Source organism: Stenella coeruleoalba (genome assembly GCF_951394435.1).
Source record: "Stenella coeruleoalba genome assembly, chromosome: 9".
Lineage (NCBI taxonomy): Eukaryota > Metazoa > Chordata > Mammalia > Artiodactyla > Delphinidae > Stenella > Stenella coeruleoalba.
In genome coordinates, this window is record NC_137155.1 from 20,366,741 (window position 1) to 20,380,282 (window position 13,542).

General features: G+C 36.3%; 1 protein-coding gene across 3 annotated transcripts in view; it reads left to right on the top strand.

The window, feature by feature from the left end:
• Positions 1-13,542, top strand: part of PTPN12 (protein tyrosine phosphatase non-receptor type 12) — an 86,458-nt gene that overhangs the window by 18,446 nt on the left and 54,470 nt on the right. For 2 of the 3 annotated variants that reach the window (XM_079932433.1, XM_079932434.1), the window contains exon 2: positions 13,170-13,278. In XM_079932433.1, coding sequence (XP_079788559.1) covers positions 13,170-13,278 — 109 coding nt within the window. Of the gene's footprint in view, positions 1-1,241; positions 1,260-13,169; positions 13,279-13,542 lie in introns of those variants that run through there. The other variant, XM_079932435.1, reaches the window with a different exon arrangement.

Below are 13,542 nucleotides of genomic sequence, written 5' to 3' on the forward strand. Positions count from 1 at the left end.
CACCAATAAAAACTCTGGCTACTGAGTCTCTAATGAGCTTCCCTGGTAGACAGCATTTCACCAGTGCTGTCACAGCTCGTTGCTGGAGTAATTCAGTGGGTCCTGTGTGACTCCATTAGGGGAGGACTCTTGAAACCGTGTGCCTAGTTTCTTCTGGACTTTGCCTCATGCTCCTTTCCCTTTGCTGCTTTTGCTTTGTATACTTCAGCCGTAATAAATCATAGCTGTGAATGTGACGGTAGAGATAGTCCTGTGAGTCGTCCTCATGTATCACTGAACCTGCGGGTGGTCTTAGGAACCCATGGCACAACTTGACATTATGGTTTGAATGTTTTAGCATCTGCATGCATTGCTTGTATAAATTTTAAACTGTTAAATTTAATATATTACATATTTAAATTATATGTATGTATCTGTATACATAGGCACACATATATACCTCATCTCTAAGAATATGTTGATGGGTTTTTATATGTGTGTATTAGCACCCATATATTCTGTACATTTTCCCCCTGGTGATAAAAGATTGAAAACTTTCCTTGGTGACATTGTAGGTAATATAATAAAGAAGCAAATCAAAAACAAAGTGTCTTCAGGTATGTTATTTAGGACAAGGGGCTTATTACTTTAAATAAATTATTTTAAATTACACTTCATTTTTTATCAGTTTCATATGTCAGTATGATGGTAAACCACAAAGATCAAATTTCAAGTAACATTTTAAATGTATACTCTCCAGTTATACAAACTCTATTATCTCAGCTTATTGAACTGAGTAAGTTATAAATGTGATAGTAGGGTGCCAATTGATTGACTATGTGATGCTCTGAATATGGTATCAGTGCCCATTTTGTTTAAAAGACTTGTCATGCTTTACTGAATATGTGATACATGGAAGATACTAGGTATTGTGGAGGAATAAAGAAAAATATAAAAGATTATCTCTGGAAGACAGAAAATTACTATCTTGGGTGGCAGCAGTGGTTGTAGTGATGGGATAAAACCTGTAAACAAATGATGGATAGAAGAAGCGGGAATGATAAATACTATATGACCAAGATCTACTTTTGGAATATATGCTACCTGAGGGCAATATATTGTTCACCACTATATCTGTACCACCTAAAAGAATACCTGACACATAGAGTAGGTTAGGAAAAATGATATAAGACCAGTCATCCTCATGAAGGTGATAATTGAATCTTACTTTTTCCTTTTATTATAGGTGTCCAGATCCAGTATGTCAGCAAGCTGAGAAAGTAGGTTTTATTTGAAAATCATAACAGTTAATTCATGAGTTGAGCAGAGCTATCTAATGTTATATGACTATTGTGTGGCTTGGTAATCTGAGACACTGTAATGGCACTTAGCAACAACTAGCTGGTTCCTCTTCCTTTAGTGGTTAGGGCAAACAACTATATAGGTAGAGATATTCGAAGACAAAAATCATGCCCTTGGTAACTTGGGGTAGGAAGTTATGTGCAAGATTTCTTGCAGAAATCTTGATAATTATATGTAGGTAGATCCTAGTTTTTATCATGATTGAAGTTTGGCTTTTTGTTTGATTTTTGTGTGTTATATGAAAGAGGAGCACTGTTTATCGTTATTACAAAGAGATATTCGAAGACAAAATCATGCCCTTGGTAACTTGGGGCGCACATAACTTCACAGTAGTGTGATCTGGCCTTTTCCGGACCAAGTCTAATATAATGCCAGAATGAAATACTTTTTGCAGGAAATTATCACTATCTAATTTCAGGACTTTTTCATCACTGTGAAAAGAAACCCCATACCCATTACCAGTCACACCTCACTCCTTTTCACCCCACCACCCTGGAAACCACTAATCTACTTTCTGACTATAAATCTGCCTATTCTGGACATTTCATATAAATGGAATCATATAATGTTTTTTGTGTCTTACTTCTTTCACTTAGCATAACGTTTTCAAGATTTATCAGCTGAGCATGTATCAGCACTTTATTCCTTTTTGTGGCCATATAATATTCTATTGTATGACTAGACTACATTTTGTTTATTAATTCATCAGTGGATGGACATTTGGGTTGTTTCCACTTTTTGGCTTTTATGAACAATGTTACTGTGAGCACTTGTGTACACGTTTTTGTGTGGACATACGTTTTTAGTGCCCTTGGGTATATTTACCTAGGAGTGGAATTGCTGGGTCATATGGTAACTCTATATTTAACCTTGTGATAGTTGCCAAACTGTGTCTCTGTTAAGAATTTAAACCTTAATTTTACAAACAAAAGTTTGCCAGCCTAACTTGACTTTATCTCTACTTGGTCTTCCCTTCTTTTTGAAAAATGAAATGATTATGTGAAAGCACATCCTTTATTATAGTTAATTTTTTATCTTTTTAAAAACATAAATACCTTATATTAAAGTGTTTTTATGCATTGATAGGAAAAATGGGCCCAGCAGATCCCTAAATAGTAATTCCTTATGTGTTACTAGACTTGGGGAGTGGAATGGGAGGTTGCAAAAATATGGCTTGTAGAGTTAATTTTCAAGCTTTCGAATAAATAACGGGACATATGTGATCTCTGTGTAGATCCATAATGGAAGGATTAGGGAGAACATCAATGACAATTTATTCTACCATTCTGGAATTTGGCCCATAATTTATTTTGTCTAATGCAGCCTAAGATAGACTTGGAATATACAGTTGAAAATTGCTTTCTGAATTTTTAAATAGAAACTGTAGCTGGTAGTGAACAGTGTGGTCTCAAGTATTGTACTGTGGTATGGCATCAAACCTTAGGGTACACACAAAAAGATTAAAATGCTCTTTAAGAACAAAAAAAGATAGTATTTGAGTATACAAATAAAGATATTTTGGTATTTGCTAGTTTCAATAACAAGTCAACTAATCTGAGGCAGGTAATTAAAATATTTCCTTAAATTCCTCATCTGTTAATAAATCTTATATGGTCATCTCAGTCTTTACATATTTTTATTATTATTTTGTTTTGCGGTACGCGGGCCTCTCACTGTTGTGGCCTCTCCCGTTACGGAGCACAGGCTCCGGACGCACAGGCTCAGCGGCCATGGTTCACGGGCCCAGCCGCTCTGCGGCATGTGGGATCGTCCCGGACCGGGGCACGAACCCGCGTCCCCTGCATCTCAACCACTGCGCCACCAGGGAAGCCCCTCCGTCTTTACATATTTAAAGGCATGCTCTATGCTAGATGTTGGGTATGGTGCTTTATACGCATGGTTTAATAAACATAAATGCATTTTTTTCTGTCTCTACTCCTTGACATACATTATTTATTTATTATACTATTTTGTTATGCTCACCAAATTTTCTCTTTTTCCTCAGTCATTCAGAGGGTTTCTTTGGGACTTCCCTGGCAGTCTAGCAGTTTGAATATGGAACTGGAGGGATTTCCCTGGCAGTCCAGTGGCTAAGACTTTGCCTTCCAATGCAGGGGGTGCAGGTTCAATCCCTGGTCGGGGAGCTAGGATCTCACATACCGCGTGGCCAAAAAACATAAAACAGAAGCAGGGACTTCCCTGGTGGCGCAGTGGTTAAGAATCCGCTTGCCAACGCAGGGGACACGGGTTCGAGCCCTGGTCCGGGAAGATCCCACATGCCGTGGAGCAACTAAGCCCGTGCGCCACAACTACTGAGCCTGCACTCTAGAGCCCGTGAGCCATAACTACTGAGCCCACGCCCCTAGAGCCTGTGCTCTGCAACAAGAGAAGCCACTGCAATGAGAAGCACGCGCAGCGCAACGAAGAGTAGCCCCTGCTCGTTGCAACTAGAGAAAGCTCACCCGCGGCAACGAAGACCCTATGCAGCCAAAAATAAATATAAATAAACTAATAAAAAAAATCTTAAAAAAAATATGGAACTGGAACTGGGGAGAAAAGTCAGCAGAAATACAGATTTGGGGATCGTCATAAATGTAATAGTTAAAGGCGTGGTAGGCAGGAGATAAACTTGATAAAAGACAAAATCTGAGGAGAGAATAGTTCAAGAGAGAACACATGCTTTAAGGGGCTGGATGCAAAGGACCAGAAAGGGTTAGAGGAGAATCAAGAGACACTTGTTTCATGAAATTGAAGAAAGGAGTTAAATACTTTATAGGAATTGAGGCTTATGGTTTTGATGCCTTTTGGAGATTATTGGTGACTTCATGAAAGTAGTTTTCAGTGTAAGTGGTAGAGGGAAGAGTGAAATTTTTCAGGGGGTTCAGGACTTAATGGTTCTCCAGGAAGTATAGGTTTCTCTTTAAAAGTTTGGTCTGTTGACCACAGCTTTGTGGCAGTCTGGCCTAGCAAAAAAATAATTTATTTCCATATAGTGGTAGATATGAATTGAGCTTTCTTAAACTGCAAAGGTGACGCTTCCTGTGCTACATTTTTGCAAAGGTGAAAATACGAATTCTGCATCCATGCTATTAATTTGAGGGGTCTTCTTTGTTTTATTTTTTAGTTGGACGGTCGATGTTATTGTAACTTAATGTGTTAAACCTGGCACTCAATATTCTCTAGCTCACTGTATGTTTATATTATATCTTTTGGAATAATGAGATTAGTGACGGATTGCTTTGTAATACTTTGAGAGTCTGGGCTTGGCAGAGTATTCCTCAGTGGAGACTAAAGGGTAAAGAGCACTATAGTGATCATGTTTCCTTAAATCAAGACACATAACTAGATAAAGGGAGGCATAGCCAGAAGCCATAGTATTAATACCCAGGTTTTGGAATTTTTGAGCAATTTGCTGTGGGGATAGTGGGACAAAATATTTGAAGTTGGGATTGACCTGGAAAATGTGGAACCAGTGGTTACATGAGTTAAATAGTTAGAGGGACATGAGATAAAGGATGATGAAACAGATGAAAGAGTTGAAGGCTTTGTGAGTAGAAACAAAATAAAGTAAACCTGGGAACACTGTTTTTTTCCCCCATTTGCTGTATTAACAAAACAATTGTATTGTCCTCTTAGTTCAAATAGGATTCTACTTTTTTTCCATAAAAAATATAGCCCAGAGGTAGGGAGGGGATAAACTTGGATTATATCCTCCTAATATTTTGATCTTGAGAAAGTACTGTATTTTCTTTTCAAACCAGAGAACAGGAGCCTTTCCTTGAAGAAAAGGAAACCATTTACTTGTTGTCTAGGGTGTGCAAAAAACGATTATAGTCTTGCTGTGAAATTTTTTTATTACCTTTTTTCTTAAACACTTTTATGTTTTGCCATATTCATTGTTTTAAAATATAAAGTCTGTAGTACAAAGTTTTATTTAAAAATGAATTCTCAAAATGAAGATCCATTGCTTCATCTATTCAGGGAGGATTATAAAGCTACTATGTTGAGGAGATCTCCTTTGCTGTTATTTGATGGAACTAGGAATTGAACCCCAGCTTCTCTGACTCAAAGCTGTCTCATTGTGAAGTGGTAATGAAATTTAAGGAGAGAAAATCGTTTCCTAAGTTTACTGGTCAATTCTGATTTGCATCCGTTTCTTCTGAACATAACCACCTGAGAAGACCTAAAGAGTATATTGACTTGCTGCAGTTTGTCACAGGTTATGCTTGTAGTAGCTGGTATTAATAGAATAAGAAGATATGGTCTGCATCTTCAGGGAACTCATGTTCTATCAGGGATGGTATATGTGCACATATAAATAATTATTGTACATTGGGAGATGTCCTAGATGAGAGGTATATAGCAAGTGCTGTGGGTAGAGATAAGGAAGCAGTATGGGAGGAAGTGGAAGATGGGATTGGGTGCCAGGATTATTCTCAGGGAACGTTTCAGCAAGATAATATCAGTACTGAGCTAGAAAGAAGTGAGGAGTTTGCTTGGTAGACTACTAGAAAAATAATTGAAGCATCGAAATCAGGATGATCAAAGAGTAAAAATCATTACTCTTATTAATACCCAAAGACTGGTAAGATTGGCCCCTGTTTACTTCAAAGTATGTCCTTTTAGTATCAGCCCTGACATAGCTTTTTTCTTTTTTTTTTTGCGGTACACGGGCCTCTCCCTGTTGTGGCCTCTCCCGTTGCGGAGCACAGGCTCGGGACGCGCAGGCCCAGCGGCCATGGCTCACGGGCCCAGCTGCTCCGCGGCATGTGGGATCTTCCCGGACCGGGGCACGAACCCGTGTCCCCTGCATCGGCAGGCGGACTCTCAACCACTGCGCCACCAGGGAAGCCCCTGACTTAGCTTTAATGAGAAGACAGAGCTATGCATTTCTGAAGAATAATGGCGGACAATTTAGTCTGTCATGCAGCAGTAGGTAAAGCGTGAGCAAAGATAGGAAGATGAATTTTGAAAGGCAGAGTTTCATATTTTGCACCTAAAGGTAAACATTGCAGTTGTGTAGCTGAAAGACCCGTTCGTTATTTTAGTTGCTTTCAACAGTTATTATTAGAGGCATACATAGTTTTATATAAATATACTTGTAAAGATTTAAGAACAGCCAGTTAAGTTAGAGATAGTATATGTTTGGTGGAAATTATACTCTGATTTTACTACTTGCTGCTGTTACTTTATATTTGAGGTTTTAAAAAAATTTATTTCGTCTTAGTAATCATCCACCTTGTGTGGTTGGATTAGCTCAGTAGTATTACGATTGAGGGGCTTTTGTGACTGATGGCATTAACATTTCAGGCATAAAACCAGATGAATTTTTTCATTTAACAGTTATTACTGTGTGCCAACTATGTGCCAAACGCCCTGCCTTTTAAAATTCAGATGGATTTTCCAGTATTTGCCTCAGAAATATTTCAGAGCAATGGCAAAAGCAGTACTATATAGGTACTCATATATTTTGCTACAGTGTAACTCTAAAGCTTGAAGTAATTCCATTTTATTTCACTTTAAGGTAATGCTTGGATTTGTATAGTGTATGCATATTTACTAAAATTAGTGTCTTATGAAGCTGTTTTTTAAGTGTTAATGGCATTCAGGAATTTGGGGCAGCAGTGTGTGGCCTAGTAACAGAGTAGAGAAGGCTTGAGCTCCAGTATTTATTTATAGGCCATCTTATACAGAAAGAATTTGAGTTAGCTTAATTTTACTTTAGCTCTACTACTTTTCTGTCTGTTTTCTTAATTGTCCTGATTGAAAATCCAGCCAACAAGTAAATTTAACACCTGTTTCTGTCTACATTTATTCTGAATTCTAAGTCTGTTTGGTGAGTATGAAGAGAATTAGATAAGTTTTAGCGGTGGAGCTAACACAGCTTGCTGATGGATTGACTGGATGTTGGGGGTGAGGGGAGGCGGAGGTAGGAATCATGATTATTCCCAGCTTTGAGGCTTGAGCAGCTATTGAATGGTGGTGCTCTTTGGACATGGTTGTGATGCCTGTGAGACACCCAGTGGACAATTGAGTAGACAGTTCGCTCTTTGACTGGAGAGATTCAACAAGTGTCACAAACACATTGTCACTAGCTTTGGTCCTTAGATAAACAAGGGAACTGTTCTACCGTTTTAAAGAACCAAATCTTGACACACAACTGGATACCTTAAAGAGGATAGTCATATTGCATGTGACTTTAGGGGCCTCTGAGAATCAGTTATTGATTTAGGATTGGGGAATAAAACTTCTGTGTTTTTAAGAAATAAAGAGAAACTAATTTGTTTGGAACTTTAAAACAGTGAATATTAAACTCCATTTTTGTTTGCATCACAAATTCTAATGTATTAGAGACATCTCTGACTTATCTGAGAAGGCTAATTAAACAATTCTTGAAATCACCCATTTTAATGTGATTTGCATTGCACTAGCTATAAAGTACAATAAGATAGTCCAGTCTCTTCTTTCAGTTTTATAGTCTAATGGGTGACACATTAGACTGTAAATACTTTTCAGAAGTGGTAATAAAATAATATTATTGACTACTAAGTGCTGGGAACTGGGAGCAATGAGGAAGGGAGTGTTCAAGAAAGACTTAGGGGCTTCCCTGGTGGCACAGTCGTTAAGAATCTGCCTGCCAATGCAGGGGACACGGGTTCGAGCCCTGGTCCGGGAAGATCCCACATGCCTCAGAGCAGCTAAGCCCGTGCGCCACAACTACTAAAGCCCGTGTGCCTAGAGCCCGTGCTTCGCACCGCAATGAGAAGCCCGCGCACCGCAACAAAGACCCCAAAATAGATAAATTTATTTAAAAAAAAAAGAAAGAAAGCCTTCAGAAAGGAAATAACACTCTAGCCAGAGTCCTCCTATTAACTCACCAGCAAGAGGAAAAATTGTAGAACTGTGATGATGAGGGGTGGAAGGGTGCTTCTGCTGGTGGTGGTAAATCTATATGGCTGAAGCGTCATACTCTGAGTAAGAGAGTGTTATAAAAAGAAGAAGCTGGGAAATCAGACAGGCAGCTTTCAAAATATGTTAAAATGAAAGGATTTGGTAACTTATCTAGGAGGTCATAGACCCATTGGAGGCTTTTTAAGCATGGGACAAATTAAAATAATCAGGCTTGCTTTTTAGAATAGAAACTGAGATAAGAATGGAATTATATGAGTTTATTATGTGACTTTCTCAAGACTTTTAAGGGTAGTTGAAAATGTCTTTCTTAAAGGTTTTTTGTTTGTTTGCTTAGTTAAAAAAAGAAAGCACCACACATGATAAGGGGTGTCAATAGTACCTATAAGTTGAGGTAAATATACCATTTAGCTGTATTTTTGCCAGTTAGGACAGTAAACGATTCAAAATATTTTCTTGCTTTAGTGTAATTATGTGTAGCTTAATAAATGATTTTATTAGTGTTTAGTTCAGTGCTGTTCTCATACAAACTGTCACGTAGCACTGTAGTTACGAATAATGTTCCTTAGTATATTATGGCATGTTTCTCAATTTCATATTGACAACTTCACTACAGACAATGGAAATGGTGGTCAGAAGTTAAAATGAAATGAAATGTGTAGGTACTTTCCATTTCATATAGTTAAATGAACTTTGGTGGTGCTATGTCTCCTCCCAAGTACTATTGGGACATTAAATTTGGTATGGTATTTAAAGAACAAAACCGTCTTCTTTCGTTTAGGCCAGCATTCAAATCTTATTCTAAGATTAATTTATTTAACATATAAGCATTAAATATTCTCCAGGGATGCAGGGCATTACACATTTTAATCTGACAGTAATCTTGTACTCATAGAGTTTAGTAGAGGAAATAAGATGTATTCTCTTTATATATTTATCATAAAGAGAAGGAAATGGTGTTTCAAGAGTACATATACAGTCTAAAAAGAACTCAGAAGGGAAAGATTATTGTTGCATGAGGGGAGTAAGAAACTCTCAAGGAGCTAGGACTTAAAAGATGTATAAGATTTGGAGGTATGTGAGTGGAATGACCACTAAGAAGCAAAGAAAGAGCATACACAAAGACACAGAAAGATGATTATCATGATAATTTTTAAAAGTCGAATCTCGAAAGCATCTTTTTATGGTGTTTTGTTTTGTTTACCAATTACATACTGCTGGTGTCAAGGGCTACCAGATCTGTACATTGTTGCATTATTCTGATGTTTTAAGAGATTTAGGAAGGAGTTTTGGTTTGCTGTACCTCCCAGTTTATCTAGAATTTAATCTCAAAACTTTGGGGGTTTTTTTGGCCATGCCGTGCGTGGCTTGTGGGATCTTAGTTCCCCGACCAGGGATCGAACCTGAGGTCCTGGCAGTGAAAGTGCCGAGTCCTAACCACTGGACCTCCAGGGAATTCCCTCAAAACCTTTTAATTCTTTCATTTAAGTACTTTTGTTTATAGGTGGTGTGGTTTTTTTGCTCCCACTTGCTGCTGAACAGTGATTTCCTCCCCATCCCTTTGTTTTTGCTACTTGATAATTACATTTTTCCTTCTTCATCCCTAATCTGTGCTCCTCCTCCCAAGAAAAATCCCTAATCACTTTTCAGAAATTGTCAATGCTGCCAATCTGTACATAAGATCCAGAGGAATCTAAGAATTGTTGAAAATCAACATCCATTCCCCCATGCAGTCGATCACCATACTCCTTCCTCTTGAACATACCTTATACCTGTGGTTCTTACGCACAGACTCCAGACAGCAGCCACAGCATCACCTGGAAACTCATTAAATACAAATTCCCAGGCTGCATCCCAGACCTGCCGAATCAGAAACTCTGAGGGTGGGGCTCTGCAATCCTTCTTTTAACAAGCCCTCTAGGTGATTCTGAAGCATGCGCAAATTTGACAATATGAATGAAGCATGCTTTAAAATACTCAACACTCCCAAGCAAACAAATTGGCCTTGAATATGTGACTCCTTTTGATCTCTGATCTAAGAAAGGTTTTATTTAAAGAAAGAAAGAAATCTGTAGTAGCAAATAACATTTAAAGAGTTTCAGTAATTACTCAATAGTAATTGTTAACATTTGAGCCCATTTTTTCATGCCAGGCTTTTTGGTGAGAGTAGTAGGTATTATCCTCAGATCACAGACGATGAGACACAGGTTAAATTAATTCAGTGTCTTATAGCCAGAGAATGTCAGATCAAGAATTTTCATTCAAGCAACTAACTATAAAGCTGATCTTTTTGTTAGGAAATAAGTTCCTATTTGAGGATATCTTTTTAATACAGTTGGGTAGAATTTTTTTGATGCCAATTTTTTAAAAAGTATGAAACAGTTTTTATGTTTAATAGGCCACCGTTGTTTTATTTATACTACATCAAAGATTAGTATCTCTAAGGGGTATGAAAATTTCTAAGTACACCACTTATGTAGACTTATTTTAATAGAACATTCTTCATTGGAACCTGACAGTAGAAGGCATTCCATGCTGTGCTAGTGTTAAAGAAAACTGAATGTATAAAAATTCAAACTCAAATTAGATATTTATTTGTACACAGAAGTGTTCTTAAGTTTCATTATATGAGAAATGAGAAGTCATTTTCTATAAAAACTTTGCTTTGCACATTTCTCAATAACATAATTTATCTTGTAAAAGAAGAAATGCTTGGAGCGATTGCAGCAGGTATTCCAGAAGTGCATTTACATTTTATAATTAAATTCATCCCCTCTTCCCTTTGCTTTGTAGTTTTTTTATATGTGTGTGTGTGTTTTTTTTTTTCAGTGACAGTTACCTAAGTTATATCCCTTTCCCCCTGTGTTTCTGCAACTGTTTGGATTGATATCCTTCTGTTAGTCACATTCACATAGAATATTTTGTAATACATTAAGGTACTATATTTAAAAATGAAAATCTTTGAGCAGAGAAAACGCAAAAATTCTGATTAAATATGTGAGATATATATGTTAATAACTGGGAGGATCTTTGTTAATGTGGAATAATGAAATTATGAATAATCTTTTCTTTTACTTTTTTTAACATTTTAATTTTGAATAGGTAATGCATTCATGTAATCCAAAAAGTATGAAAGGACGTATATTAATGTTTCCTTCCCATCCATTTCCTACAGCAACTCATTCTCTTCCCCATAGACAGCAACTTTTGTTAATAGTTTTGGAGATGTTTTATGCACATGTACAAGCACATACAAATGTATTTTTTCTTTTTAACACCAATAGTTATATATACACTATTGTGTTCTCAGCTTTTTTACACTTAATATATACTTTTGAGATCTTTCCATATCACAGTATATCAAGAGCTTCCTCATTTGTTTTCAGCGTATGTCATATTTGATTGTATAAATGAAACATCTTTTTAGCCAGTCCTCTATTAATAGTCTTTTCCAGTTTTTGCAGTCTTTTGCTGTTATAAACAATTCTGCAATAAATAACTTTGTGTGTACATCATTTCATGAGTGTGTGCCATTTACCTAGAGAACAAATTTGTAGAAGTGCAGTTCCTAGGTTAAAGGGTTATGTGTATTTGTAGTTGACAAATTACCCTCCTTAGGGGTTGTGCTAATGTTCTTTTCTACCAGTATTGCATCAAAGGTCTGGTTTTCCCACACCCTCACGAACAGCACATTTACTTTTTAAATACAATTTTTACCCCCAGTACACCTACATACTTTGAGAAATTTATTACTACAGGAAATAACATCATAAATGTGGAGAATTTTGCTTTGGCATTGTGCCAGTGCAGAACAAGATTCTAGTTAAGTCTTTTTATCTTAAAAATGAATATTCCTGCTTTAGATCTCTAAGATTGTGACGATAAAGTTCAGTAGTTTTTCAGAGAAAAACAGAAAGCTTACTATTCTATGTGTAAGGGTCTATTTTAAGATTATTTCAAGTGTTATATGTTAAAGTATGTCAATACAAGAATAAGTTAAGGATCTTGAATTAAAGTTCTATCTGATTTTTTAAAAATATAGACATAACATTCTTAGTTGCTTAATTATTAGCATCATGAGGAACAAAAATAAAATGGTGAAAAAGTTAAACATTACCAGATTTCTTTTTCATTTGTATTTAATAATTTTGTGGAATAGTTAAACTAGAATGCCTTCAATATGTCTTTAAGCCTGGAAGAAAGCAGGCTCCTTTGAAATTAAATTTCAGCAATGTAGTTGAGTAGTGAATTTAAACAATTCACAATGCTGACTTTCAGTGCTTCTGAAAGCAGGAAGTGTATTACTGACATGCAGAAATATTCCAGCCCAAAGAACATCCCTACTGCCATATGTGGTAAGAATTTGTCACTAACTCACAAACCACTTCTGTAATGCAGTGAATAAGCAGAATTGGTCTTTGTTAGACATTTCCAATTCAATATCAAAGAACTTTGTTTTGCAGTGTCTTACAAGTAATTATTAGCTTATGCCTTGGAAGGACGCTTGCACATCATGGGTGCTCAAGGTTTATTGAGAGAAGAAATAAAGAAACTTGTACATAATCTTTTAGGCATGATTTTCAAATTTGCTTTTTGAGACCCTGAGTTAAATATTCTGATTCAGTGTATTAATGATTTATTTAAATAAAATTACTTTTATTCTAGTGTTCCCCCCCCTTTTTGTTTTTTACTACTGTTTGGAGTATTAATCTTATGTTTACACTTATGCTAAAAATGAAATAATCTTAGGGTTAATTATAAAGGGGTAGGGAGATATTGTGAAACTACAAAAACAAGAAAATGAGTTGGGAGGAATCAAGGTTAACAAAATTCAATGAAGAGCTATTGTTACAATTTTCATTAAAATTTTGAAATACTGATGTTTTTCTGAACTTGAATTTTCTTTTTTTGATTTTAAGCGACTAAGAAGATTGTCAACCAAGTATAGAACAGAAAAGATTTATCCTACAGCCACTGGAGAAAAAGAAGAAAATGTTAAAAAGAACAGATATAAGGACATACTGCCATGTAAGTTTGAAATGCCATTAAAGGAACAAATAGAAATGCTAATTAGCAGTTTTATAGCCTAAACTAGCTTTATTCTAAATAAATAAATGATAATAATTTGTGATTGTGCTTGCCTTTCCTTCTGATAATAGTTTTGTTGTTGTAGTTGTTTTATTGTTTAGTTTTTCTTTAAGCATCACAATTACTGATACTCACTTTTAAATTCTGAAAAATCCAAGTAAAAATACCTTTTGTGGACTCCCTGTTCAAAGAAGTTATTTTGTT